The sequence below is a fragment of the Ranitomeya imitator genome, chromosome 4, assembly GCF_032444005.1.
Source record: "Ranitomeya imitator isolate aRanImi1 chromosome 4, aRanImi1.pri, whole genome shotgun sequence".
NCBI lineage: Eukaryota > Metazoa > Chordata > Amphibia > Anura > Dendrobatidae > Ranitomeya > Ranitomeya imitator.
Genome location: NC_091285.1, coordinates 457,026,595 through 457,052,079, shown reverse-complemented (window position 1 = coordinate 457,052,079; position 25,485 = coordinate 457,026,595). Strand labels below are relative to the sequence as shown.

Here is a 25,485-nt window from a genome sequence, read left to right as displayed (position 1 = left end):
CGGGCGAAAGAGTCTCAGTGGGCCCCCCCTCTTTAACACATACCACGATTCATGATGCACAGATACAGCAGAGAAATATCGCACAGCCCACATAGCATATAACACAGCCCAAGTAGTATATAACACAGCCCACGTAGTATAAAGCACAGCCACGTAGTATATTGCCCAGACACATAGTATATAGCACAGTCCACATAGTAAATAGCACAGACATGTAGTATATTGCCCAACCCACACAGTATATTGCCCAGCCACATAGTATATTGCCTAGCCACATAGTATATAGCACAGCCCTCGTAGTAAATAGCACAGACAAGTAGTATATTGCCCAGCTACATAGTATATTGCCCAGCCACGTAGTATATTGCCCAGCCACATAGTATATTGCCCAGCCACATAGTATATTGCCCAGCCATGTAGTATATAGCACAGACACGTAGTATATTGTCCAGCCATGTAGTATATTGCCCAGCCATGTAGTATATTGCCCAGCCAAGTAGTATATAGCACAGACACGTAGTATATAGCACAGACACGTAGTATATTGCCCAGCCACGTAATATATTGCATTGCCACGTAGTATATTGCACAGCCATGTAATATATTGCACAGCCACATAGTATATAGCACAGCTACATAGTATATAGCACAGAGACGTACTATATAACACTTATTTTTAACATTAGATCTTTTTCATTAGATCTATGCAGGATCAATAGTAAAAAGTTGGTCACACAGGGTTAATAGCAGCGTTGTTGAAGTGCGTTACACCGCGGCAAAACGTGGTCCATTAACGCTGCCATTAACCTTGTGTGAGTGCTGACTGGAGGGGAGTATGGAGTGGGCACTGACGGCAGGGGAGTATGGAGCGGCCATTTCGCGGCCGCACTGTGCCCATCGCTGATTGGTCATGGCCGTTTGACTGCGACCAATCAGCGACTTGGGATCTCTGTGGCAGACAGAAAGACAGACAGAAAGACAGACAGAAAGACGAAAGTGACCCTTAGACAATTATGAATTATGGATGAGCTCAAATTCCCAGAATAAGAATGAAGAAGCTAAACTTCTCCAAAACATCTCTTCAAACCTTAATTTAAAATTTGCTTAATTTAATCATTTCATATTCATTTTAGCTAATACCGGTCAACTATATATATATATATATATATATATATATATATATATATATATATATTTATATATATATATATATATATATATATTTATACACAGTTGTGCTCCAAAGTTTACATAACCCAGCAGAATTTTTGCTTTCTTCGCCTTTTTTCAGAGAATATGAATGATTACATCAAAATTTTTTCTCCACTCAAGGTTAGTAGTTAGGTGAAGCCATTGATTGTCAAACTACTGTGTTTTCTATTTTTAAATCATAATGACAACCCAAAACATCCAAGTGACCTTAATCAAAAGTTCACATACCCCATTTCTTAATACCGTATATTGTCCCCTCTAACATCAATGACAGCTTAAAGTCTTTTGTGGTAGTTGAGGATGAGGTTCTTTATTTTCTCAGACGGTAAAGCTGCCCACTGTTCATGGCAAAAATCCTCAAGTTCCTGTAAATTCCTGGGCTGTCGAGCATGAACTGCGCACTTGAGATCTTCCCAGAGTGGCTCAATGATATTGAGGTCAGGAGACTGAGATGGCCACTCCAGAACCTTCACTTTGTTCTGCTGTAGCCAATGACAGGACGACTTGGCCTTGTGTTTTGGATAGTTTTCATGCTGAAAAGTCCAAATACATCCCATGAGCAGCTTCTGGGCTGATGAGTGCAAATTTGCCTCCAATATTTGCTGATAACGTGCTGCGTTCATCATTCCTTCAACTTTGACAAAGTTCCCTGTGCCTTTGTAGCTCACACATCTCCAAAACCTCAGCGAACCACCTCTGTGCTTTACATTAGGAATGGTATACCTTTCATCATAGGCCTTGTTGACCTCTCTCCAAATGTAACGTCTATGCTTGTGGCCAAAAATTCAATTTTCGTCTCATCTCTCCAAGTTACCTTGTTCCAGAAGTTTTGAGGCTTGTCTCTGTCCTGTTTTGTGTATTGTAGGCCAGATACTTTGTGGCATTTGTGTAGTAATGGCTTTCTTCTGGTGACTAGACCATGCAGCCCATATTTCTTCAAGTGCCTCCTTATTGTGCATATTGAAACAGCCACACCGCTAGTTTTCAGAGAGTTCTGTATTTCAGCTGATGTTATTTGTGGATTTTTCTTTGCACCCCAAACAATTTTCATGGCAATTGTGGATAACATTTTTGTTGGTCTACCTGGCTGTGGTTTTGTTTTTACAGAGCCCCTGATTTTCCATTTGTTAATTACAGTTTGAACTCTAATAATCAGCTTTAAAAATACCGCGCTACAGAGTATACATATATGTAAACATACATATATATACACATATATATCTTTCACTTCAGAGAAACCGTGGGAACACAGGATGCCACTATTTACAAACAAAGGTTTGGTGAGTATCCACTATAAAGGGGACGCTATAACTAAGAAAAGGGGGGGAACGCTATAGCTAACAGGCTGCAGTCAGAAAATAGCAGGATATATAAACCTTCCTTGTAAGCGTTCAATAGTAGGAGGTTTTAATAGTTAACAGCCTGGTGCAGGTATAGTGACGTCACTTTACTACGGACTCTTTTGTGTCTCCGTAGTAAAGTGACGTCACTTTCAGGTCGAGCGGCTGAGTACATCCTACCTTTCTCGTGTAACCAGGGACGCTACCGGCCGGGGCGCCTCTGGCTCTGCACGCCGTGACACTTCCTCCCCTCTGCACACTCCAGTTCAAGAGCGGCACAGTGATTATACCAACTGGAGTCATTCACCCCAGGAAGCACAGGGCATCTTGATGCAGCAACATTAAGGTATGCACATTAGACTATACATGCATCAGGCTGTTAACTATTAAAACCTCCTACTATTGAACGCTTACAAGGAAGGTTTATTTATCCTGCTATTTTCTGACTGCAGCCTTAGCTATAGCGTTCCCCCCCATTTCTTAGTTATAGCGTCCCCTTTATAGTGGATACCCACCACACCATTGTTTGTAAATAGTGGCATCCTGTGTTCCCACGGTTTCTCTGAAGTGAAAGATATATATGTGTATATATATGTATGTTTACATATATGTATACTCTGTAGCGCGGTATTTTTAAAGCTGATTATCTGTGTTCCATTCATTGACAGAGGTCAGCACAGCTTCTGTCTAAATACCAGCTGCTTTTTTGTACCCCCTCTTTTCTTTATATATGTGCAGCGCCAGTGTGGTTATTGGTTAAATACAGTTTGAACTCTGCTGACTGGCATTATCAATTCCTTGGTTATCCTTTTGTATCCCTTTCCTGTTCTATACAGTTCAACTACCTTTTCCCGTAGATCCATTGACAAGTCTTTTGCTTTCACCATGACTCACAATCCAGAAACATCAGTGGCTGGATAAAAGATGCAAGAGTCTGTCTGGATCCCAGAAACTCAATCAGCTTTTATGCACACACACTGATTATAAGCAAACAGGTCACAGGTGAGGATGTTACCTTTAGTAGCCATTCAAATCCATTTGTGCCAACTTCTGTGCATGTTATCAAACCAAAATCACCAGGGTATGTGAACTTTTGATCAGGGTCATTTGGATGTTTTGTTTTCATTATGATTTAAAAAGAGAAAACATAGTAGTTTGACAATAAATGGCTTCACCGAACCACTAACAATGAGTGGAGAAAAAGTATTGATGTTATCATTCATATTCTTTGAAAAAAGACCAAGAAAGCAAAAATTCTGCCTGGGTATATAAACTTTTGAGCACAACTGTATATATGCAGTGGGTACGGAAAGTATTCAGACCACTTTACATTTTTCACTCTTTGTTTCATTGCAGCTGTTTGTTAAATTCAAAAAAGTAATTTTTTTTCACATTAATGTACACTCTGCACCCCATCCTGACTGAAAAAAACAGAAATGTAGACATTTTTGCAAATTTATTAAAAAAGAAAAGCTGAAATATCACATATTCATTCAGACCCTTTGCTCAGTATTGATTAGAAGCACCCTTACGAGCTAGTACAGCCATGAGTCTTCTTGGGAATGATGTAACAAGTTTTTTACACATGGATTTGGGGATTCTCTGCCATTCTTCCTTGCAGATCCTTTCCAGTTCCATCTAGTTGGATGGTGAACATTGGTGGACAGCCATTTTTAGGTTTCTCCAGAGAAATTCAATTGGGTTTAGGTCAGGGCTCTGGCTGGGCCAGTCAAGAATGGTCACAGAGTTGTTCTGAAGCCACTTCTTTGTTATTTTAGCTGTGTGCTCAGGGTCATTGTCTTGTTAAAAGGTGAACCTTTAGCCAATACTGAGGCCCAGAGCACTCTGGAAGAGGTTTTCATCCAGGATATCTATGTTCTTGGCCACATTCATGTTTCCTTCAATGGCAACCAGTCGTCCGGTCTCTGCAGCTGAAAAACACTCCCATAGCATGATGCTGCCACCATCATGTTTCACTGATGGGATTGTATTGGGCAGGTGATGAGCAGTGCCTGGTTTTCTCCACACATACAGCTTAGAATTATCACCTAAAAGGTCTATCTTCATCTTATCAGACCAAAGAATCTTATTTCTTATAGTCTGGGAGTTCTTCATGGTTTTTTTTAGCAAACACTATGTGGGCTTTGATATCTTTTGCATTGAAGAGAGGCTTCGGTTGGGCCACTCTGACATAAAGGCCTGATTGGTGGAGGGCTGCAGTGATAGTTGACTTTGTGGAACTTTCTCCCATCTCCCCACTGCATCTCTGGATCTCATGCACAGTGATCTTGGGGTTCTTCTTTACCTCTCTCACCAAGGATCTTCTCTCACAATTGCTCAGTTTGGCTGGGCGGCCAGGTCTAGGAAGACTTCTGGTGGTCCCAAACTTCTTCTATTTAAGGATTAGGGAGGCCACTGTGCTCGTAGGAACCTTGAGCACTGCAGAAATTCTTTTTTAATCTTGGCCAGATCTGTGCCTTGCCACAATTCTGTCTCTGAGCTCCTCGGCCAGTTTCTTTGGCCTCATGATTCTCATTTGGTCTGACATGCACTGCGAGCTGTGATGTCTTATATAGACAGGTGTATGCCTTTCCAAATCAAGTCCTATCAGTGTACACAGCCTGCCTCCAATGAAGGAGTATAACCATCTCAAGGAGGACCACAAGGAAATGGACAGCATGTGACCTAAATAGGAGAGTCTGAGCAAAGGGTTTGAATACTTATGACCATGTGATATTTCAGTTTTTCTTTTACCAAATGGCTGCAATGAAACAAAGAGTGAAAAATTTAAATATGTCTGAATATTTCTGTACCCACTGTATATATATAATTAATCACTGCATAAATAGGCTAGATTTTATTCAGAATCCTGAGAAATCTGGAAGCAATGTAGCTTAAAAGGAAAAAAAGTTGAAAATAATTTTAAAGCTTAACTTAAAGATTTTCAATACTGATTTAATAAAATATTTCAGAATCAATGCACTACATCAGAGGAGACAGTTGTCTAGAACAGCTATACACAAAGTTAAAATTACTTGAGCAAAAGAATGCCTGAAAAAAGTTTCCAGTATCTGACTTCTCTGTATTTTTGTAACAGCTTCGTTTAGAAGGCTTTCCTCATCCATTTTGCTTTCCTTTATGGAAAATCCATTTTCTTGCAGCTGATTTATAAAGATTGTACATTCCTCCTCATTATAAAAATAAAGTACCTATAAGAAAATGAAATAACATATTAACATTTGTCAAACAGCAGTGAACTGACCCCAAAGAACATCCTTCAATGTGTACAAGTTCTGCTATATTACTAGAGCCGAACAATGGAAATGGAAGATGGAATTTTTTTGCACTGTCGATGATCTCAATAGGAGGAAGAAAGGAATCCAGGAGGAGATGTTTAGAGGAATGCAGTTTTTATTAGTCTACACATTTTGAAGTTTACAGACTTTTTCATCAGGACAAACCAAATTGCAGAGAAGAGTGCATGCGGTGACTCATCATTTGTCCATTTGAAACATGGTTGTTGAAGGTAAAATATGGGGGAAAATGATGGGTGGGAAAACCTGAAATTTTGTATAAATATACATGTGAACAATAAAACAAAAATATAAATTCTTTTAGAAAACACTTCTTTATTAAACAAATACATAAATAAAAAATGTTTTAAAATTATTCCCTGAAAAAAAAAATAAAAAATAAAAACTCTTATAAGACAAATAGATCCAGTGGACTCAGATTTGAGGAGGCAGAGAAACAGGATTAATTACCAGAGTGTTCTGAAGGCAGTGGTGGTTGCAAAATAACTTGGTAGAGAATATTTGTTAGGGTTGGCAGATCACACTAAATAAAAATTAATATGAAGTGGGATTGCAACCAAGGTCCACTGTGCAGAGATGTAAAATCACAGCTAGTGAACAATGGTTGAAGCGCGCGGCAAGCGATCTTGAAACCACCCAGGGTAAAATGTCACTCTGTGTGAACAGAATGTAATTACCCAGCTCTGTTAGCTTCACAGAGGGGTAGAGACAGAAATGCAGCTGTCCCTGGACAGTATGGCATAGCTAGATGCCACGCTAGCAAAAATGGCGGTATGTGAAATCCCCTGTTACTTCACAGGTGAATGCTACCCTCTCATGGGCAAGGAAACAGGTAGTGGACACAGTCACAGCATATGCACTCACACGAACTCCTCTCCGGAGGTGCCGGAATTCTAAAGGCTATACTCCCGCCCTGAGCACATACGAACTCCTCTCTGGAGGTGCCAGAATTCTAAAGGCTATATGCCTACCTTGAGCACACGCAGACAAGTCCACGCTACCATAGTGTTCCACACACACATGTAACATAAATGATCTTAGAGCACCAATGGGCACACCAAAGATCCTTTTATAGATTGTGCCAATCAGACAGGACCTTGCTCGCGAGCCAATTCAGAGCCAGCACAAGACCTGAGCAGCTGATGACCGACCACCAATGAGAGGTCGCCACCTCACGAGCATGCTCAGTAGAGCGAATTCTGGACTTACTCTCAGGAATGACAGCTCGCTGCTAGTTACCATAGCTGAACCTGAAGAAGCAGCGGTAACAATGTTCACAGCCCGAGTCTGAGCAAAACACTGAGACCGACGTCTTTGCTGAGCAGCATCTACTGTGGTCGAGACTGAATGAGAGACTGTAGGAGAAGATAAGGCTTGGGATCCATCCTGTGCAGGGGGAGAATCCCAGTGCCTAAAGGTACCGTCACATTTAGCGACGCTGCAGCGATATAGACAACGATGTCGATCGCTGCAGTGTCACTGTTTGGTCGCTGGAGAGCTGTCACACAGACAGCTCTCCAGCGACCAATGATGCCGAAGTCCCCGGGTAACCAGGGTAAACATCGGGTTACTAAGCGCAGGGCCGCGCTTAGCAACCCGATGTTTACCCTGGTTACCATTGTAAAAGTAAAAAAAAAACACTACATACTTACATTCCTGTCAAGTCCCTCGCCTTCAGCTTCCCTGCACTGTGTAAGCGCCGGCCGGAAAGCAGAGCGGTGACGTCACCGCTGTGCTCTGCTTTACGGCCGGCCGGCGCTGACACTGGGGGACGCAAGGAAGCTGACATTGGGGAACGTGACAGGAATGTAAGTATGTAGTGTTTTTTTTTTTTTACTTTTACAATGGTAACCAGTGTAAACATCGGGTTACTAAGCACGGCCCTGCGCTTAGTAACCCGATGTTTACCCTGGTTACCAGTGAAGACAACGCTGGATCTGCGTCACACACGCCGATTCAGCGAAGTCAGCGGGTGATCCAGCAACGAAATAAAGTTCTGGACTTTCAGCAACGACCAGCGATGTCACAGCAGGATCCTGATCGCTGCTGCGTGTCAAACACAACGATATCGCTATCCAGGACGCTGCAACGGATCGCTATCGGTATCGTTGTAAAGTCGCTAAATGTGATGGTACCTTGACAGTATTAGTTAAAATAAGTAGACAAATGGTGAAATGAACAATGAACTGGATGATCAAATAAAATGGACCTCACAGGTGAACATCAGTTCATTCTTAATCAGTGAACTGCTGAAAGCACTAAACCATTCGGTTATTTCTAAAATAGTTCATAAAATATATTGCATGTAAAAATTTAACTAAATATTTTTACATGTTCAAATAGATAGACTAGAACTTGCTTGAGACTGTCTATCTGCTCATCTTCAAAAAAATGCCGGTTTAGAGGAAGAAACCAGTGAACTACAATGATATCTAAAATAACAGAACAATGTAGAATATTACACTCTACTAGGTCCAACAAATGCATACATTTTATTACATTTATGAAAAAAAAGAATATTATTAATGAAAGATAATTAGAAAGATGATATACACTAATTTAATAAGCAAGCTTTTTATCAACTCTGCCTAGTTTGACAAAAGACCAGAGACCCATGGGAATGGAATTCCTATTTTAAGGATGCCTCCAATAAGTATCTGCACATTAGAATAAAATTACAGTAAAAAGGCATTTTATGTTACACAGACAATCCTAGGGACCCATCTGTAGGCACACTGCCTGATCAAAATGATCACGTAGATGTGAATGCAAAATCTAAATTTTATGCTTTTGATAGTAAGGGACACCATAGTATCAGCCAAATATAAAAAATCACATAAATGCCTTTTTCTCTCAATTTACCTAAAATCCATAAAACACAAATAACTAGTGTTGAGCATTCCGATACTGCAAGTATCGGGTATCGGCCGATACTTGCTGTATCGGAATTCCGATACCGAGTTCCGATATTTTTGTGATATCAGAAATCGGTATCGGAGTGTGTGGTGCGTGTGGTTCCAAGGGTCTGAAGGAGAGAAAACTCTCCTTCAAGCCCTGGGATCCATATTAATGTAAAAATTAAAGAATAAAAAAAAAATATATGGCAATACTCACCCCTCCGAAGGACCCTGGCTGTCACCGCTGCAAGCGTCCGCCTCCGTTCCTGAGACTGTAGTGAGTGAAGGACCTTCGGTGATGTCACGGTCAGTCACGTGAGTCGTCAGGTGACTGACCGCGACGTCATCGAAGGTCCTTCACTCTCTGTAATTCTCAGGAACGGAGGCGGACGCTTGCAGCGGTGAGAGCCAGGGTTCTTCGGAAGGGTGAGTATAGCCATATTTTTTATTTTTATTCTTTATTTTTTACATTAATATGGATCCCAGGGCCTGAAGGAGAGTTTCCTCTCCTTCAGACCTTGGGAACCATCAAGGATACATTCCGATATTTGTGTCCCATTGACTTGTATTGGTATCGGAACTCGGTATCGGCGAGATCCGATATTTTGCCTGTATCGGCCGATACCATCCGATACCGATACTTTCAAATATCGGAAAGTATCTCTCAACACTACAAATAACCCCTTATTGATGTCCCATGATTTCAGGTATTGGATCTATTACTAGCAATTTAGCAGTCTAAATAGATAAACTCCTGTAAATGCATGTTTCAAATTTATCCAGTCATCTTAGAGACTCCATGCAACTTATTGATCTTCTCAAAGGAATTAAATGGCATGAGTCATTAGGTTTCTTCACACTATATGTCTCTTCTTTATATTCAAATATCTTCCATTATATTGGTCTTATGTGCTTTGAAATATTTGTCTCTCAGGGTAATAGACTTCCAACTTAAGGCCGGGGTCACACTTGCAAGTGCAATGCGAGAAACTCGCACGAGTCTCTTGCATCAATACCTGGCACTGACGCCGGCACTCCGGAGCGTGCAGTTGCATAGAAATACATGCAGCTGAACTGAAAGAATTTATTTTAGCCAACTTATTTATACTTAAGAATAAATATTTTACATATCAGAATAAGTTTTACAGTCAGGTACAAGGGACTGTGATGGGCTCTAAAGTAACACAAACATATGTAAATTTTTACATTTAGGATATACATATTTTCAACAGACCCTTTGTCAACAGCATTATATTGAATAAACGTTTTATTGACAATCTATTTTTTTAATTTGGTTCAAATCTAGCAATTAATATGCTCTCTCCTTTATCGATTATATAAACTCCAAAAATCGATGGCTCGCTTTCTCAGCCATTTTGAGTAAAATCTATATACATTTTTGGGATTTTACCATTTGCCATATAGATGGTCGAATCTGTAGTAACATTTATTTTAAGATAGCTATATACGTTTTACAAGTGATCATTATCCAAAATGGTTACTGAATATTCCACATAACCAATTTAACCAATGTTGTATATTTATGTTCTGGTAGGTAAGTACTTACCGACTTTGGATGTATGAATAAGTCATAAAGTGCAGATTAGTTCCATGGGAGGTCTAGTTTCCAAAATGGGGTCACATGTGGGGGAGCTCCAATGTTTAAGCACACAGGGGCTCTCCAAACGCAACATAGTGTCCGCTAACGATTTTTCATTCAAAAAGTCAAGTTGCGCTCCTTCCCTTCTGAGCCCTACCGTGTGCCCAAACAGTGATTTACCCCCACATGTGAGGTATCAGTGTACTCAGGAGAAATTGCCCAATAAATTTTAGGATCCATTTTATCCTGTTGCCCATGTGAATATGAACAAATTGAGGCTAAAAAAAATGTTTGTGAAAAAAAAGTACTTTTTCATTTTTATGGATCAATTTGTGAAGCACCTGGGGGTTCAAAATGCTCACTATGCATCTAGATAAGTTCCTTGGACGGTCTAGTTTCCAAAATGGGCTCACATGTGGGGGAGCTCCAATGTTTAGGCACACAGGGGCTCCCTAAACGCGACATGGTGTCCGCTAACGATTGGAGCTAATTTTTCATTCAAAAGAGCAAATGGCACTCCTTCCCTTCCGAGCCTTGCCGTGTGCACAAACAGTGGTTTGTGACCACATATGAGGTATCAGTGTACTCAGGAGAAATTGCCCAACACATTTTTGGATCCATTTTATCCTGTTGCCCATGTGAAAATGAAAAAATTGAGGCTAAAAGAATTTTTTTGTGAAAAAAAAGTACTTTTTCATTTTTATGGATCAATTTGTGAAGCACCTGGGGGTTCAAAGTGCTCACTATGCATCTAGATAAGCTCCTTGGGAGGTTTAGTTTCCGAAATGGGGTCATTTGTGGGGGAGCTCCAATATTTAGGCACACAGGGGCTCTCCAAACACAACATGGTGTCCGCTAAAGATTGGAGCCAATTTTTAATTGAAAAAGTCAAGTGGCGCTCCTTCCCTTCTGAGCCCTGCCGTGCACCCAAACAGTGGTTCCCCCCACATATGGAATATCGGCATACTCAGGACAAATTGTACAATAAATGTTGGCATCCAGTTTCCCTTTTTACCTTTGGGAAAATAAAAAAATTGTTGCTAAAACATCATTTTTGTGACTAAAAAGTTAAATGTTCATTTTTTCCTATCATGTTGTTTCTGCTGCTATGAAACACCTGAAGGTTTAATAAACTTCTTGAATGTGGTTTTGAGTACCTTGAGGAGAGCAGTTTTTAGAATGGTGTCACTTTTGGGTATTTTCAGCCATATAGACCCCTCAAACTGACTTTTTTTCATGATGCATATGGTGCGTCAAAGGTCGGGAAGGGGTTAAACTACTGATGTCTCAATTAATTTTACTTTTATTGGTATCTATTTTTATTTTTGACATTTTCCAGTAGCTGCTGCATGTCCCATCCTAGGCTTATATTCGAGTCGATACGTTTTCCCAGTTTTTTGTGGCAAAATTTGGAGTCTTGGCTTATACTTGGGTAAGCTTATACTCGAGTATATACGGTATTTAATTATTTTTTTTTAACTTTTTTCTAACATTTTTACGTCTGGCAGGCGTATTTTCTTCCAACACCACTCCTCGACACTGGATGATTGTCAAAGTTTTATGGTGAGATTGTTGTGCCAGGGTTGTCTATTGATTCATTGCATTTTGCCATGCGTGAGAGGGGCGACTCTGTCTATACCTGATGTGAGGGTGGCATTATAGAAAGTGGTGGCACTGTCCGTGTCATGGATTGAAGATATGGATGACAGAGGAAGAATAGAGTCTGAGAGTCTGTGAATGTCTAGGTGTGTGAGGTTTCTACCAGGATATGCTAGTGGCTGGACATGGGGGACAGGTGAGGACAGGGATGAGAAGGTGAGTAGGTGGTGGTCAGATGGGGAGAGAGGTTGTGAGATTAGATAGGGAACAGGGGCGTGTGAAGATGATGCACATCTGTGTGGGTGGCTGTGGAGAACCAATGAGTAAGTCCAAAGGATAAAGTAAGTGATAGGAGTTTGAAGGCTGCTGGCTGGTGGGTGTCAGTAGGGATATTAAAGTCACCCATGATGAAGGTGAGGATGTCAGCAGAGAGAAAGTAAAGAAGCCAGGAAGAGAATTGATCGATGAAGGCAGTGGCTGAGCCCGGTGGTCAGGGTCATATTTGCCACTAGGCACTTGAAGTCACGTGCCTAGGGCGCCAGGATGCGGGTGGGGGGGTGGCACCTGAGCAAGTTTTTTTCTCTTCAGTCCAGGGTTGGCAACGTGTGCACATACCCTAAGTGATGAGCTGATCTCACATGCACTGACAGGGGCCATGCTGGGAGATGTAGTTCCACTGTTTCTATAAATGATGAGCTGTTCTCTGCTCCATGTGTCAGATTTTCTTTCGGTGATCACATCTGTTTATTGTAAACCTTTCCTGCCCCATTGTTAAGGAGCTGACAGGGACAACAGAGACTGATGATGGGGCTGATCTACCCACAATGGGTTTATTCCCTACTAAATCTCTACAACTTTGAGACTTTTCTCTTGTTTCCAAACTAAGGATCACAGATCAGGAACCCGTAAGGATATTCCGGTCCTGCATCTGCCATAGACTTCGGGTTTCAGGCCCTGATGTCCCCTGACATCTGCCTTGGGGACTCTCTGACCGCCTGGTTCTTTGTTCCCTATGAGGGTGATTGGTGCCATATGTCCGTGACGCTGATTATCCCCTGACCCCGGCTGACTGCAGTAATGGAGACATCAGCAGGAGCCGTCTATGGGTGATTTTATGGCCGAGGACAGATAGTAATGATCCTCTCGGGTGACAGTGTCGGTGTATACTGTATGTATCCCAAGCAGATATAGACAGTAGGGGGGTCCCAGCCAAGGGTCCACACCAGCTTCTACCTTGGGACGCCCTCCATTGGTCAGCAATGTGTCCACTGCAGATCCTTCCATGTATTTCATTGTAACTAGTAAATGCTTCATAAAGCTGCCATACACATTAGGTGCCCATTGTCCGTCTCTCCCGACTCCTCCAAACCCATCAATATCGGCAGCTTTGGCAAACATTGGTCCAAGGTTGAACTTGATGGCACTAGGTCTTTTTTCAACCTATGTAACTATAGTTGTAAGTTGCAAAAAAACTATTAATTTAGATTTTTCGTCATTAGCGCATCACAGTTTGCACCATGACCCTAATCGCTTACATTGCGCTATATGACATAGGGGGGGTCTTTGGCCAGTTGTGGCCCCACCCTAAGCATACTGTATGATTTACTGACTACTTTCCCAATGTTACATCCTGTCCTCACCATAATATTACTATAGACGCGGTCTACGAATACACGTCAACCATGGAGGAACGGGCACTATTGTAGCTCCCTAAACACTGTAACGTGTGCTCTGGGGCTTCTCCCAGCAAAGAGTCTACAAAGGAAGGGATCAGATTCCCTTAGCCTTGTGCAGAGAAGAGTGCACTGTACTGGTCATCATGCATTATTTATATTATTATTTATTGTTAACTGCTATTGCTATTTGGACAGCCCCTTCTCATTCCCCCAGGTTTACTCCCATTAAAAGGAAAATGCCTATGACCCCTTGTGTTGACTCTGTTTCACCAGTGTCGGCACTTGCGGTGAGACAAAAAAACACTGCTGACAGCATTTTTTCTGCTGCTGCAAATACCGCATTTGCTGGATCGCTGCAAAACCGCAAGTGCTGCACATGTCCAAAAGTCCCACAGGGAACGAATGAGGCCGAACGCAGTGTTGCCGTAAGTGATCCGGTATGCGGCTGATGCGGAAAAACTGCTAGATCTGACACAAATGGCAATAATTGCTGGTGTGAAAGTAGCCTAAGTCACTGCCGGCAGAGTCTGCGTTAGTCATACTCACCAATGGGGGAGACAGCACGAAAAGTGCCTAGGGCAGCATTAACTCTAAATACGGCCCTGCCATTTGGAGATTAGAAGGAGAGTAGATAAGGACAGAGTGGACCTCGAAAGAAGGGAGGATAAGGGTGGGGGTTGGATAGGGTTGAAGGAGAAGTTTTTTGAAAGAAAGAAACCCACTCCTCTGCCATGTCTATTGCCAGAGCGAGGAATGTGGGTAAAGTGGAGGCCACCGCAACTCAGTGCAGCAGGGAAGGCTGCATCGGGGTGCGTCAACCAGGTTTCAGTGAGGGCCAGGAAGGAAAGGCTGCGGGAAGTAAAGAGATTGTGGATCACGTGGAGCTTACAGTATACCTAAACCACATATAGCATCCACATTTGCATTTTTGAAGCGATTAGAGCCCCCCAAACTTACGGATGCATGCCTCCAAAAGCATGGGCTGGGCATAGTGTACTCGTGACTGCAACGTACTGGTCACTGCAACATACTAGCCAATTCAGTGGCAGTTTTTGCAATTTTCACTTAGCAACAGTCATTGCTGCTCGTTTCTGAATAATACCCATGGAGTCAAAATCAGCACAACTGTAGATAAATTCCCAAAGGGGTATAATTACAAATATGAGGTCACTTAAGGGGGAATTCTGCTCTTCTAGCAATTAGAGGCTCTGTATATGGAGTCCACAAACTCTTCTAGGAAAATCTGCGCTACAAGAGGCAAATACCACTCTGTTCCTCCCGAGTCTCTCTGTATCGCTAAGTAGTACTGTACAGCCACATATGGAGTATTGCCACTTTGAGTAGAAATTGTAGGACAAATTTTCGTTCCATTTTTACCCACTTCTTGTGTGAAAATGTAAAATCTGCTCAATGGTGTACAATTCTGTGACACACCCATGGTGTCAGTATGATTACTGCACCCCTAGATGAATTCATTGAGATGTGTAGTCTGTAAAATGGGTCACTTATGGGGGGGTTCTGCTGTTTTGGTACCCATTGGCTCTCCCAGTGTGTCATTGTAACTGTAAACCATAACAGTAAAATCTAGCGCTCCTTGCTTTCTAAGCTTTGCACTGTGCCTGAAAAATATTTCCTGATTACATGTAAGATATCGTAATAGTAGAATAACTTGGCACTCGTGACAGTATATAGGGTAGGTGCTCAAGTAGGGTATCCAGCCCAACGAATCCAAATAAGAAAAAACTTGGCACTCTGAATGAGTAATTTTCATATGCAAAAAAGATTTATTGATGTGCATCCATAAAGGCAAGTTGAACATTTTCGGTCCACATCCGGACCTTCATCAGAACAAATATACTGGTTCAGGGAGAAATGCATATCCTGTCTCTATAGATTCCAAAATAATAGGGTAGCCTGGATGCAGCAGGAAGTACTGTTAACGATGGCGCGTATGTAATGCGACGCCAAAAATGTAAATTTTTTTGAACATTCCAAAATTTCCTGTGAAGCACCTGAAAGGTTGAGCACCTTGAGGGGTGCAGCTTTTTGGATCACTTTGTGTTACTTTTGGATATCTCCTATCATATAGACCCCTCAGAGTGACTTCAAATGTGATGTGGTCCCTAAAAATATTCAAAAAGTCAACTTTTAACCCTTATAATTTGCTAACAAAAAAAATTTTGGTTTCAAATTTGTGCTGATATAAACTAGAAATGTGGGAAATATTACTTATTAAGTATTTTGTGTGACATATCTCTATGATTTAAGGACATGAAAATTCAAAGTTAGAAAATTGCGAAATGATCAAAATTTTCGCAAAATTTCAGTTTTTTTCACAAATAAACGCAAGCCGCATCAAATAAATGTTACCTATATCATGAAGTACCATATGCCACAAAAAAAATCTCTTAATCACTGGGATCCATTGAAGCATTCCAGAGTTACTACCTCAAAAAAGACATTAGTCAAAAATGTTAACATTGGCCTGGTCATTAACATGCAAACCACCCTTGGGAGTAAAGGGGTTAAAAATGAACAGATGTTCCCTTGCGAGATCTATTTTATTTTATCAACCAGTTCATTGTTCATTTTACCCTTTGTCTACTTATTTTGATTAATACTCTCGCAGTTTATTTTGTAACTATTACTGCATAGCGCTCGGGCAAATAATCTCATTTCTCTGTCTCATCGAATCTGTGTCCCTTAGATCTATTCTTCTTATGTGCGTTTATATTTTTATTTTTTATAATATTGATTTCAGGGAATAATTTTAAAACAATTTTTTAAAATATCTGTTTAATAGAAATAGTGTTTTAGAATACAATTTTTTTTTACTAAAAGTTCACGTGTTTATACAAAAAAAAAAAAAATTTCACCCAGCATGAGAATTTTCCCATTTTATTTTCAGCAATCATTATTCAAATGGACAAATGATTAATAATTAAAAACTGCAGTCGCCTACACACCTTTCCCTAAATTTCTTTCTTCCTCTTATTGGAGTCATTGCCAATGCAGGAAAAAATCCAACTTTCATTTCAATTTTCTTGCAAAATCTTTAGATCCAGTTTATTAAGCTTCCTATGGTGGTGTAATGTCAAAGCCAGGTTAGCAAATCCTTGTACGCATTAGTTTTCCACCCTTTATCTGGATAAGACCTTATTTTGCGTTATTGTTTTTCAGTCCTAGATTCCAAAAGTAACAGGGCACCTGAGAGCCATCAATACACACAACATAAATCTAGCAGTCATGCAGACCACTTGTTCTTATCAGTTTCTTGGGGTCATTTAACAAACTGTCTAAGGCTGGTTTCACATTTGCGTTGGTCAGAGCTGTGGAGGGCTGCGTAGTTCCTCCGTTTGGCCCCGCCCACTGACGCACTTCTTTCATTCAGCTCCACCTACGTCGGCATGCATCCTGCGTACCTATCTTTAATATTGTAAAAAAGAAAAATTGGAGGCAGCACACCGTTTGTAGCGAAAAGGAGCTATTTATTCAGCCCAGAAAGCGACGTTTCGGTCCCAACAGAAACCTTTCTCAAGCTTGTTGCGACTAAAACGTTGCTTTCTGGGCTGATTAAATAGCTCCTTTTCACTACAAATGGTGTGCTGCCTCCAATTTTTCTTTTTTGTAATTGAGGTTTGGTATTTGCCTGGGGGGCTCTGCACCCGGACTCTTTCTTTGGGCTGCTCTAATTCTCTTTTTTTCCTATCTTTAATATTGGGTACGCAGGCAATGCGAATGTATGCAGATGCCTCCGCATGCGTCGTTTTGACAAAATACAACATGTTGCATTCGGCGCAGTGTCAAAACAATGCATGCGGAGGCATCTGCATACATTCACACGCATGCTTTGCTGAAGTCGAGATAATCTATATCTACCACATTTCCCTTATCCACCCAGTCAGATAATTTGGTAGATGATGATGAAAACTTGTTGATGTCAGCAGCCAATCCATATATCCTGCTTGTTTGCTAACTATATGCACAAAGCTTTTCAATTTTTACAAATTATTGTCACTCACATATATACTTATTCTAAAGACCAAATATACACAATCCTGAACAATATGATTCAAAGATACAGTAGAATTTCTCTTAAACTTCAATGAGAAGACAATTGTAATCTTTTCTAAGAGGTTTTATTACAAATACTGATAACATCAGCAGAAAGGTGAGAAATGAATCTGTGCTAAAAACAGAATGATCACAAATACAACAGGCTGTTACATTATCTTATTACTTACCATATCATATTCATTAGGCACTTTTACTAGCAGTGTACGGCATCCATGATTGTTAGATTGAATTACATTAAATTGCTGATGATTTTGCATATTGATGGTTCGTGTCAAAGCAAATCTACTATCCAAAATTCTAATCACTTGATGTGAATGAATTTGTATGAGAACAGGACAGATTGGTTCATTTGGACCTTGCCATTCTTGAGCTGGAAAAAAAATGCAAAAATATTATGCACTGTTATCATCCAGAAGAAAAGCAGGGTTGGATTTCTACTGATTGTCAGACTTCAGTGGTTGTAACTTGTAAATCACAAAGTGACCATATTCATGTAAGTGTAATAAGGAGATGCTTCTGTCCTCTCACCACAATGGTCTTATTGATATTAAAATCTACAAGGTTTCTGTTCTATACTTAATCTTCAGAATTGTTTGGAAATTTAGTTAAGTATGAAGGTGGTGAGAGCAGGCCAAGCAAAATTTAAAAAAAATAGTTTAGATTAATGTGGAGCCAAATTTCCTATCTCCTAATATTGTTAGTTATTACCTAGTATCCACAATATCACTATACAATTTTATGAAACTATTTTATGGGATATTATGATCATAATCTACAGTGTCATAGTTTGATAATGCATACAAGGATAATACAAAAACAACTTGCACTAAACTCTATATTCAGTTAAAGAAGCACTTCCGTCAAAGTTTTTCTCCTCTTAGTATATTGCAATCATCACATTATATAGCACTGTGGACGTACAATTGCTCATTTTGCCCTTCTACCCAGCTAATTCTTCTGTTTTCCATTAAATCTATAACATCACATGATTAAAAATCAACTAGCTGAATCCTTTTAAGCTCTATGCAGAAATAGGAAGTCTATTTTCCCTGTGTGAGCTATGCGCCAATGCAAAAGTTCTTGGCAGGAGGGAGCAGGGACAAGCTGTGTCAGAAGAGGAATAGCGGAATGATTTATGAAGGGAAAAAACTTCCTGTTTCTACACAGAAAAGTACAGAATTAACAGCTTAGATGTTAGGTGTCGAGTTCCCGCCTCTGCACAGGGGAAATCTCGAACCATCTCTGCTGCGGTCTCCCATTCTTCTCCAGCCGCAGTGGAGCCTGCTCAGCGGATACGTCGGTCCCAGCATCTGACTCAGGCTGATACTGGGCAACTGGTTACTACTGTTCTTCCAGGCTCTGCCTTTGTAGCCAGTGCTGATCAGCAGTGAACAGATCTTTCAGGTCCTGAAAAGTCCTGCTTTTCCCATACTGGGCATGCCCATGGGACGACCTACCATTGGGGTTACATGCGCAGGTCCTGAATCGGCTCCTGTTGGAACACTAGGAAGGTCCTTGAGTGCTAAAACTTTAAAAGGTTCGCATGGCTGCACGGCCATGCACTAGTATCAACCCTATGTTATAAGTTCAGCGCCAGTGTGTTCATGGTTGTATGTGGTCAGGGTTTGGCTGAAATAAGCCCCTAGAATACTGACACCTCCGGTGAGGAGTTTTGTGTATGTGGAATCAGGGCTGGCGCATAGCCATTAGAATTCCGGCTCCACCGGAGAGGAGTTGCTTGTGTGCTATTCTGACTGCATGACCACTGTTGGCTCTATTAGGTAGCTGTGATCTCCTGTGAGGTGAACAGGGCATGGCGTTCTCTTTTCTTAGTGAATCTGTGAAGTACATGGTCTACAAGTAACTGAACTTGACCAAATTATTTTTCTGAATGGACCTGTTTATAGTAAAGAAAGTTAGCTAGCATCTTGTGGTTTCACTGTGATTGTGATTCCTGAAAATTAGCCTGCCAGTTCAGGACAAGTCTGCTGTATATACCAGAACTTTACACTGCAGTGAGAACCTTTATTTGTTCTGACTCATACACATTATTGAACAATCTGGGAAAAAGGTATACAAGCCTAGAGCAGGGTCTGAGAAAATGGTACCTAACAAAAATTCAAAGGACATTAAAGTGAGAATCCTTAATTGAATCCTTGAAGGGATATTTCCATGTCAGACATTTGTGGCATACCCACAGGAATCAAGAATTCTAAAAGATATTGCAAAATACAATAGCAACAACTTTTTGAACCAACCAAAGCATACATAGGAGAGAACACACTGGCACGGGATTCAGCTGGAATATTCTCGGTAGAAACCATTGTTGACCATGTGAACCACCAAACTTTCTTAACGTATCAAAATGGGCTTATATTTACTTCATGCACCAACACTCAGGTGAATGTGAATTCTTGTTTCCTGTTTAGACTAACCTTTCTGCTCACCAGCCTGCACATGCTATTCTTCTGACGTGTGTGATGCTCTAAACCCAAATGCTTATTCCTACCTTAGATAGTCCTCATGATTCTGCAGTACCTCTATGTACCTCTATGTACCACAATGAAAAACATACACCATTATCCTAGCGGTTTTAAGCCTGCCCAACTCGTATTACTACTCCCATTGCTATATTATGAATTTGTCCAGAGGCGGCCAATTTAAGTTGAAAACATTCGTAACTTGATACCACACCCCAATGAAAATCTAGTAATTTGTTCTTAAAGCACCACTCCAGCGATATTTTTTTCACTGCTGGAGTGGTGCTTTAAATAAGTCCTCTTCCACTGGTCATATAATCACACTCTGGCGTCATCACCGTTTTTCAGCGTTGGTCCAGTCCCACAGCACCATCTTGTGAGCAACAGCTTCTGAATGGCTGGAACTCAGAAGCTACATTACAAGCTCTCAATTCAAGTCTATGAGAGCAAGAATGAGGCTTTCATAGACTTACATTGATTAGTGACTTCCGGCTCACTCCATTATACACTGGAGCAGCTGGCAGGCAAAAACTGTTGGAGATGGTGGTGGCGAAAACAAATGAAAATGCTGGAAGGTGAGTATCAGAGAGGAGACAGGGGACTTGGATTTTACCCAGCACTCCAGCTGAAACAAAACAAAACTGCTGGAGTGGTCCTTTAACCCCTTAGTGACAGAGCCAATTTGGTACTTAATGACCGAGCCAATTTTTGCAATTCTGACCACTGTCACTTTATGAGGTTATAACTCTGGAACGCTTCAACGGATCCCGCTGATTCTGAGATTGTTTTTTCGTGACATATCGTACTTCATGTTAGTGGTAACATTTCTTCGATATTACTTGCGATTATTTATGAAAAAAACGGAAATATGGCGAAAATTTTTAAAATTTTGCAATTTTCAAACTTTGTATTTTTATGCCCTTAAATCAGAGAGATATGTCACGAAAAATAGTTAATAAATAACATTTCCCACATGTCTACTTTACATCAGCACAATTTTGGAAACAAAATTTTTTTTTGTTAGGGAGTTATAAGGGTTAAAAGTTGACCAGCAATTTCTCATTTTTACAACACCATTTTTTATTAGGGACCACATCACATTTGAAGTCATTTTGAGGGGTCTATATGATAGAAAATAATGAAGTGTGACACCATTCTAAAAACTACACCCCTCAAGGTTCTCAAAACCACATTCAAGAAGTTTATTAACCCTTTACGTGCTTCACAGGAACTGAAACAATGTGGAAGGAAAAAATGAACATTTAACTTTTTTTTGCAAACATCTTAATTCAGAACCATTTTTTTTATTTTCACAAGTGTAAAAACAGAAATGTAACCATAAATTTTGTTATGCAATTTCTCCTGAATACGCCAATACCCCATATGTGGGGGTAAACCACTGTTAGGGCGCACCGCAGAACTTAGAAGTGAAGGAGCGCCGTTTTACTTTTTCAATGTTGAATTGGCTGGAATTGAGATTGGATGCCATGTCGCGTTTGGAGAGCCCCTGATGTGCCTAAACAGTGGAAACCCCCCACAAGTGACACCATTTTGGAAACTAGACCCCTTAAGGAACTTATCTAGATGTGTGGTGAGCACTTTGAACCCCCAAGTGCTTCACAGAAGTTTATAACGTAGAGCCGTGAAAATAAAAAAATTGCTTTTGTTTACACAAAAATGATCTTTTTGCCCACAAATTCTTATTTTCACAAGGGTAACAGGAGAAATTAGACCACAAAAGTTGTTGTGCGATTTCTCCTGAATACGTCGATACCCCATATGTGAGGGTAAACCACTGTTTGGGCGCACCGCAGAGCTTGGAAGTGAAGGAGCGCCGTTTTACTTTTTCAATGTAGAATTGGCTGGAATTGAGATTGGACGCCATGTCGCGTTTGGAGAGCCCCTGATGTGCCTAAACAGTGGAAACCCCCCACAAGTGACACCATTTTGGAAACTAGACCCCTTAAGGAACTTATCTAGATGTGTGGCGAGCACTTTGAACCCCCATGTGCTTCACAGAAGTTTATAACGTAGAGCCGTGAAAAAAAAAAATCGCATTTTTTCTACAAAAATGATCTTTTTGCCCACAAATTTTTATTTTCACAAGGGTAACAGGAGAAATTAGACCACAAAAGTTGTTGTGCAATTTCTCCTGAGTACGCTGATACCCAATATGTGGGGGTAAACCACTGTTAGGGCGCACCGCAGAGCTTGGAAGAGAAGGAGTGCCGTTTTACTTTTTCAATGTAGAATTGGCTGGAATTGAGATCGGACGCCATGTCGCTTTTGGAGAGCCCCTGATGTGCCTAAACAGTAGAAATCCCCCACAAGTGACCCCATTTTGGAAACTAGACCCCCCATGGAACTTATCTAGATGTGTGGTGAGAACCTTGAATGCCCAAGTGCTTCACAGAAGTTTATAATGCAGAGCCGTGAAAATAAAAAATATTTTTTTTTTCCACAAAAAAGATATTGTAGCCCCCAAGTTTTTATTTTTACAAGGGTAACAAGAGAAATTGGAACCCAAAAGTTGTTGTCCAATTTGTCTTGAGTATGCTGGTACCCCATATGTGGGGGTAAACCACTGTTTGGGCGCACGGCAGAGCTCGGAAGGAAGGAGCGCCGTTTTGGAATGCAGACTTTGATAGAATGGTCTGCGGGTATTATGTTGCATTTGCAGAGCCCCTGATGTACCTAACCAGTAGAAACCCTCCACAAGTGACCCCATTTTGGAAACTAGACCCCCCAAGGAACTTATCTAGATGTGTGGTGAGAACTTTGAATGCCCAAGTGCTTCACAGAAGTTTAGAATGCAGAGTCGTGAAAATAAAAAATATTTTTTTTTTTCACAAAAAAGATTTTGTAGCCCCCAAGTTTTTATTTTCACAAGGGTAACAGGAGAAATTGGACTGCAATCGTTGTTGTCCAATTTATCCCGAGTACGCTGATGTGCCATATGTGGGGGTAAACCACTGTTTGGGCGCACGGCAGAGCTCGGAAGGGAAGGAGCGCCTTTTTGGAATGCAGACTTTGATAGAATGGTCTGTGGGCATTATGTTGCGATTGCAGAGCCCCTGATATACCTAAACTGTAGTAACCCCCCACAAGTGACCCCATTTTGGAAACTAGACCCCCCAAGGAACTTATCTAGATGTGTGGTGAGAACTTTGAATGCCCAAGTGCTTCACAGAAGTTTAGAATGCAGAGTCGTGAAAATAAAAAATATTTTTTTTTTCACAAAAAAGATTTTGTAGCCCCCAAGTTTTTATTTTCACAAGGGTAACAAGAGAAATTGGACCCCAGAAGTTGTTGTCCAATTTATCCCGAGTACGCTGATGCCCCATATGTGGGGGTAACCCACTGTTTGGGCGCACGGCAGAGCTCAGAAGGGAGGGAGCACCATTTGACTTTTTGAGCGCAAAATTGGCTGTCGTGTTTGGAGACCCCCTGATGTACCTAAACAGTGGAAACCCCCCAATTCTAGCTCCAACCCCTAACCCTAATCCCAACCTGATCCATAATCCTAATCACTAACCCTAACCATAATCACAACCCTTACCCCAAAACAACCCTAATGTCAACCCTAACCATAACCCTAATCAAAACCCTAAATCCAACACACCCCTAATCCTAATCTCAACCCTAACCTCAAACCTAACCCTAATCCCAATACACCCCTAATCACAACCCTAACCTTAACCCTAATCCCAAACCTAACCCTAATCCCAAGCGTAACCCTAATGCCAACCCTAACCCTAATACCAACCCTAATCCAAACCCTAAACCTAATCCCAGCTCTAACCCTAACTTTAGCCCCAACCCTAGCCCTAACTTTAGCCCAAACCCTAACCCTAGCCCTAAGGCTACTTTCACACTTGCGTTGTTTGGCATTCCGTCGCAATCCGTCGTTTTGGACAAGAAACGGATCCTGCAAATGTGCCCGCAAGATGCGTTTTTTGCCCATAGTATTGCCGACGGATCGTGACGGATGGCCACACGTCGCGTCCGTCGTGCACTGGATCAGTTGTGTTTTGGCGGAGCGTCGGCACAAAAAAACGTTCAATGAAACGTTTTTTTGTACGTCGCATCCGCCATTTCTGACCGCGCATGCGTGGCCGTAACTCCGCCCCCTCCTCCCCAGGACATAGATTGGGCAGCGGATGCGTTGAAAAACTACAGCTGCTGCCCACGTTGTGCACAATTTTCACAACGTGCGTCGGTATGTCGGGCCGACGCATTGCGACAGCCCCGTACCGACGTAAGTGTGAAAGAAGCCTAACCCTAAATTTAGCCCCAACCCTAACCCTAAATTTAGCCCCAACCCTAACCCTAAATTTAGCCCCAACCCTAGCCCTAACCCTAGCCCTAACCCTACCCCTAACCCTAGCCCTACCCCTAACCCTAACCTAACCCTACCCCTAACCTAACCCTACCCCTAACCCTACCCCTAACCCTACCCCTAACCTAACCCTAGCCGTAACCCTACCCCTAACCCTAACCTAACCCTACCCCTAACCTAACCCTAGCCGTAACCCTACCCTTAACCTAACCCTACCCCTACCCTAACCCTACCCCTACCCCTACCCCTAACCCTACCCCTAACCCTAACCCTACCCCTACCCCTAACCCTAACCCTACCCCTACCCTACCCCTAACCCTAACCCTAACCCTACCCCTAACCCTACCCCTAACCCTAACCCTAATTTTAGCCCTAACCGCTGTTCTCCTGCCGGCCGGCAGATGGAGACAGATGGCAGGCGCACTGGGCATGCGTCCGCCATGTTCTTCTGCCGGTGGCCAGGAGGAGCAGCAAGAGGATCCAGGGACCTAGGTGAGTATGCTAGGGTCCCCGAATCCCCCTATTTCTCTGTCCTCTGATGTGCGATCACATCAGAGGACAGAGAATTACACTTTACTTTTTTTTTTTTTTTGCGGTCGCCGGTAAACAGTTAATTACCGGCGATCGCAAAACAGGGGTCGCTAAAACCGACCCCCGATCATGCTCTTTGGGGTCTCGGCTACCCCAGGCAGCCGAGACCCCAAAGATTCTCCCGTTGCCGGCCGGCGGGCGCACTGCGCATGCGCCCGCCATTTTGAAGATGGCGGCGCCCACCGGGAGACACGATGAGCATCGGGGGAGCTAGGTGAGTATTGGGGGGCCACCTGGGACCCCTTTTCTCTGTCCTCCGATGTGCGATCACATCGGAGGACAGAGAAATTAAAAAGAGATCGCTTTTTTTTTTTTTTTTTTTGCGATCGCCGGTAAACGGTTAATTACCGGCGATCGCAA

At 41.7% G+C, this 25,485-nt stretch overlaps 1 protein-coding gene across 3 annotated transcripts in view; it reads right to left on the bottom strand.

The window, feature by feature from the left end:
- The window catches only part of DUOX1 (dual oxidase 1), a 280,203-nt gene that overhangs the window by 88,069 nt on the left and 166,649 nt on the right, over positions 1–25,485 (bottom strand). For all 3 annotated transcript variants that reach the window (XM_069765805.1, XM_069765807.1, XM_069765808.1), the window contains 2 exons: positions 17,883–18,085; positions 5,588–5,761 (listed from right to left, as the gene is read on the bottom strand). In XM_069765805.1, coding sequence (XP_069621906.1) covers positions 5,588–5,761; positions 17,883–18,085 — 377 coding nt within the window. The remainder of the gene's footprint in view (positions 1–5,587; positions 5,762–17,882; positions 18,086–25,485) is intronic.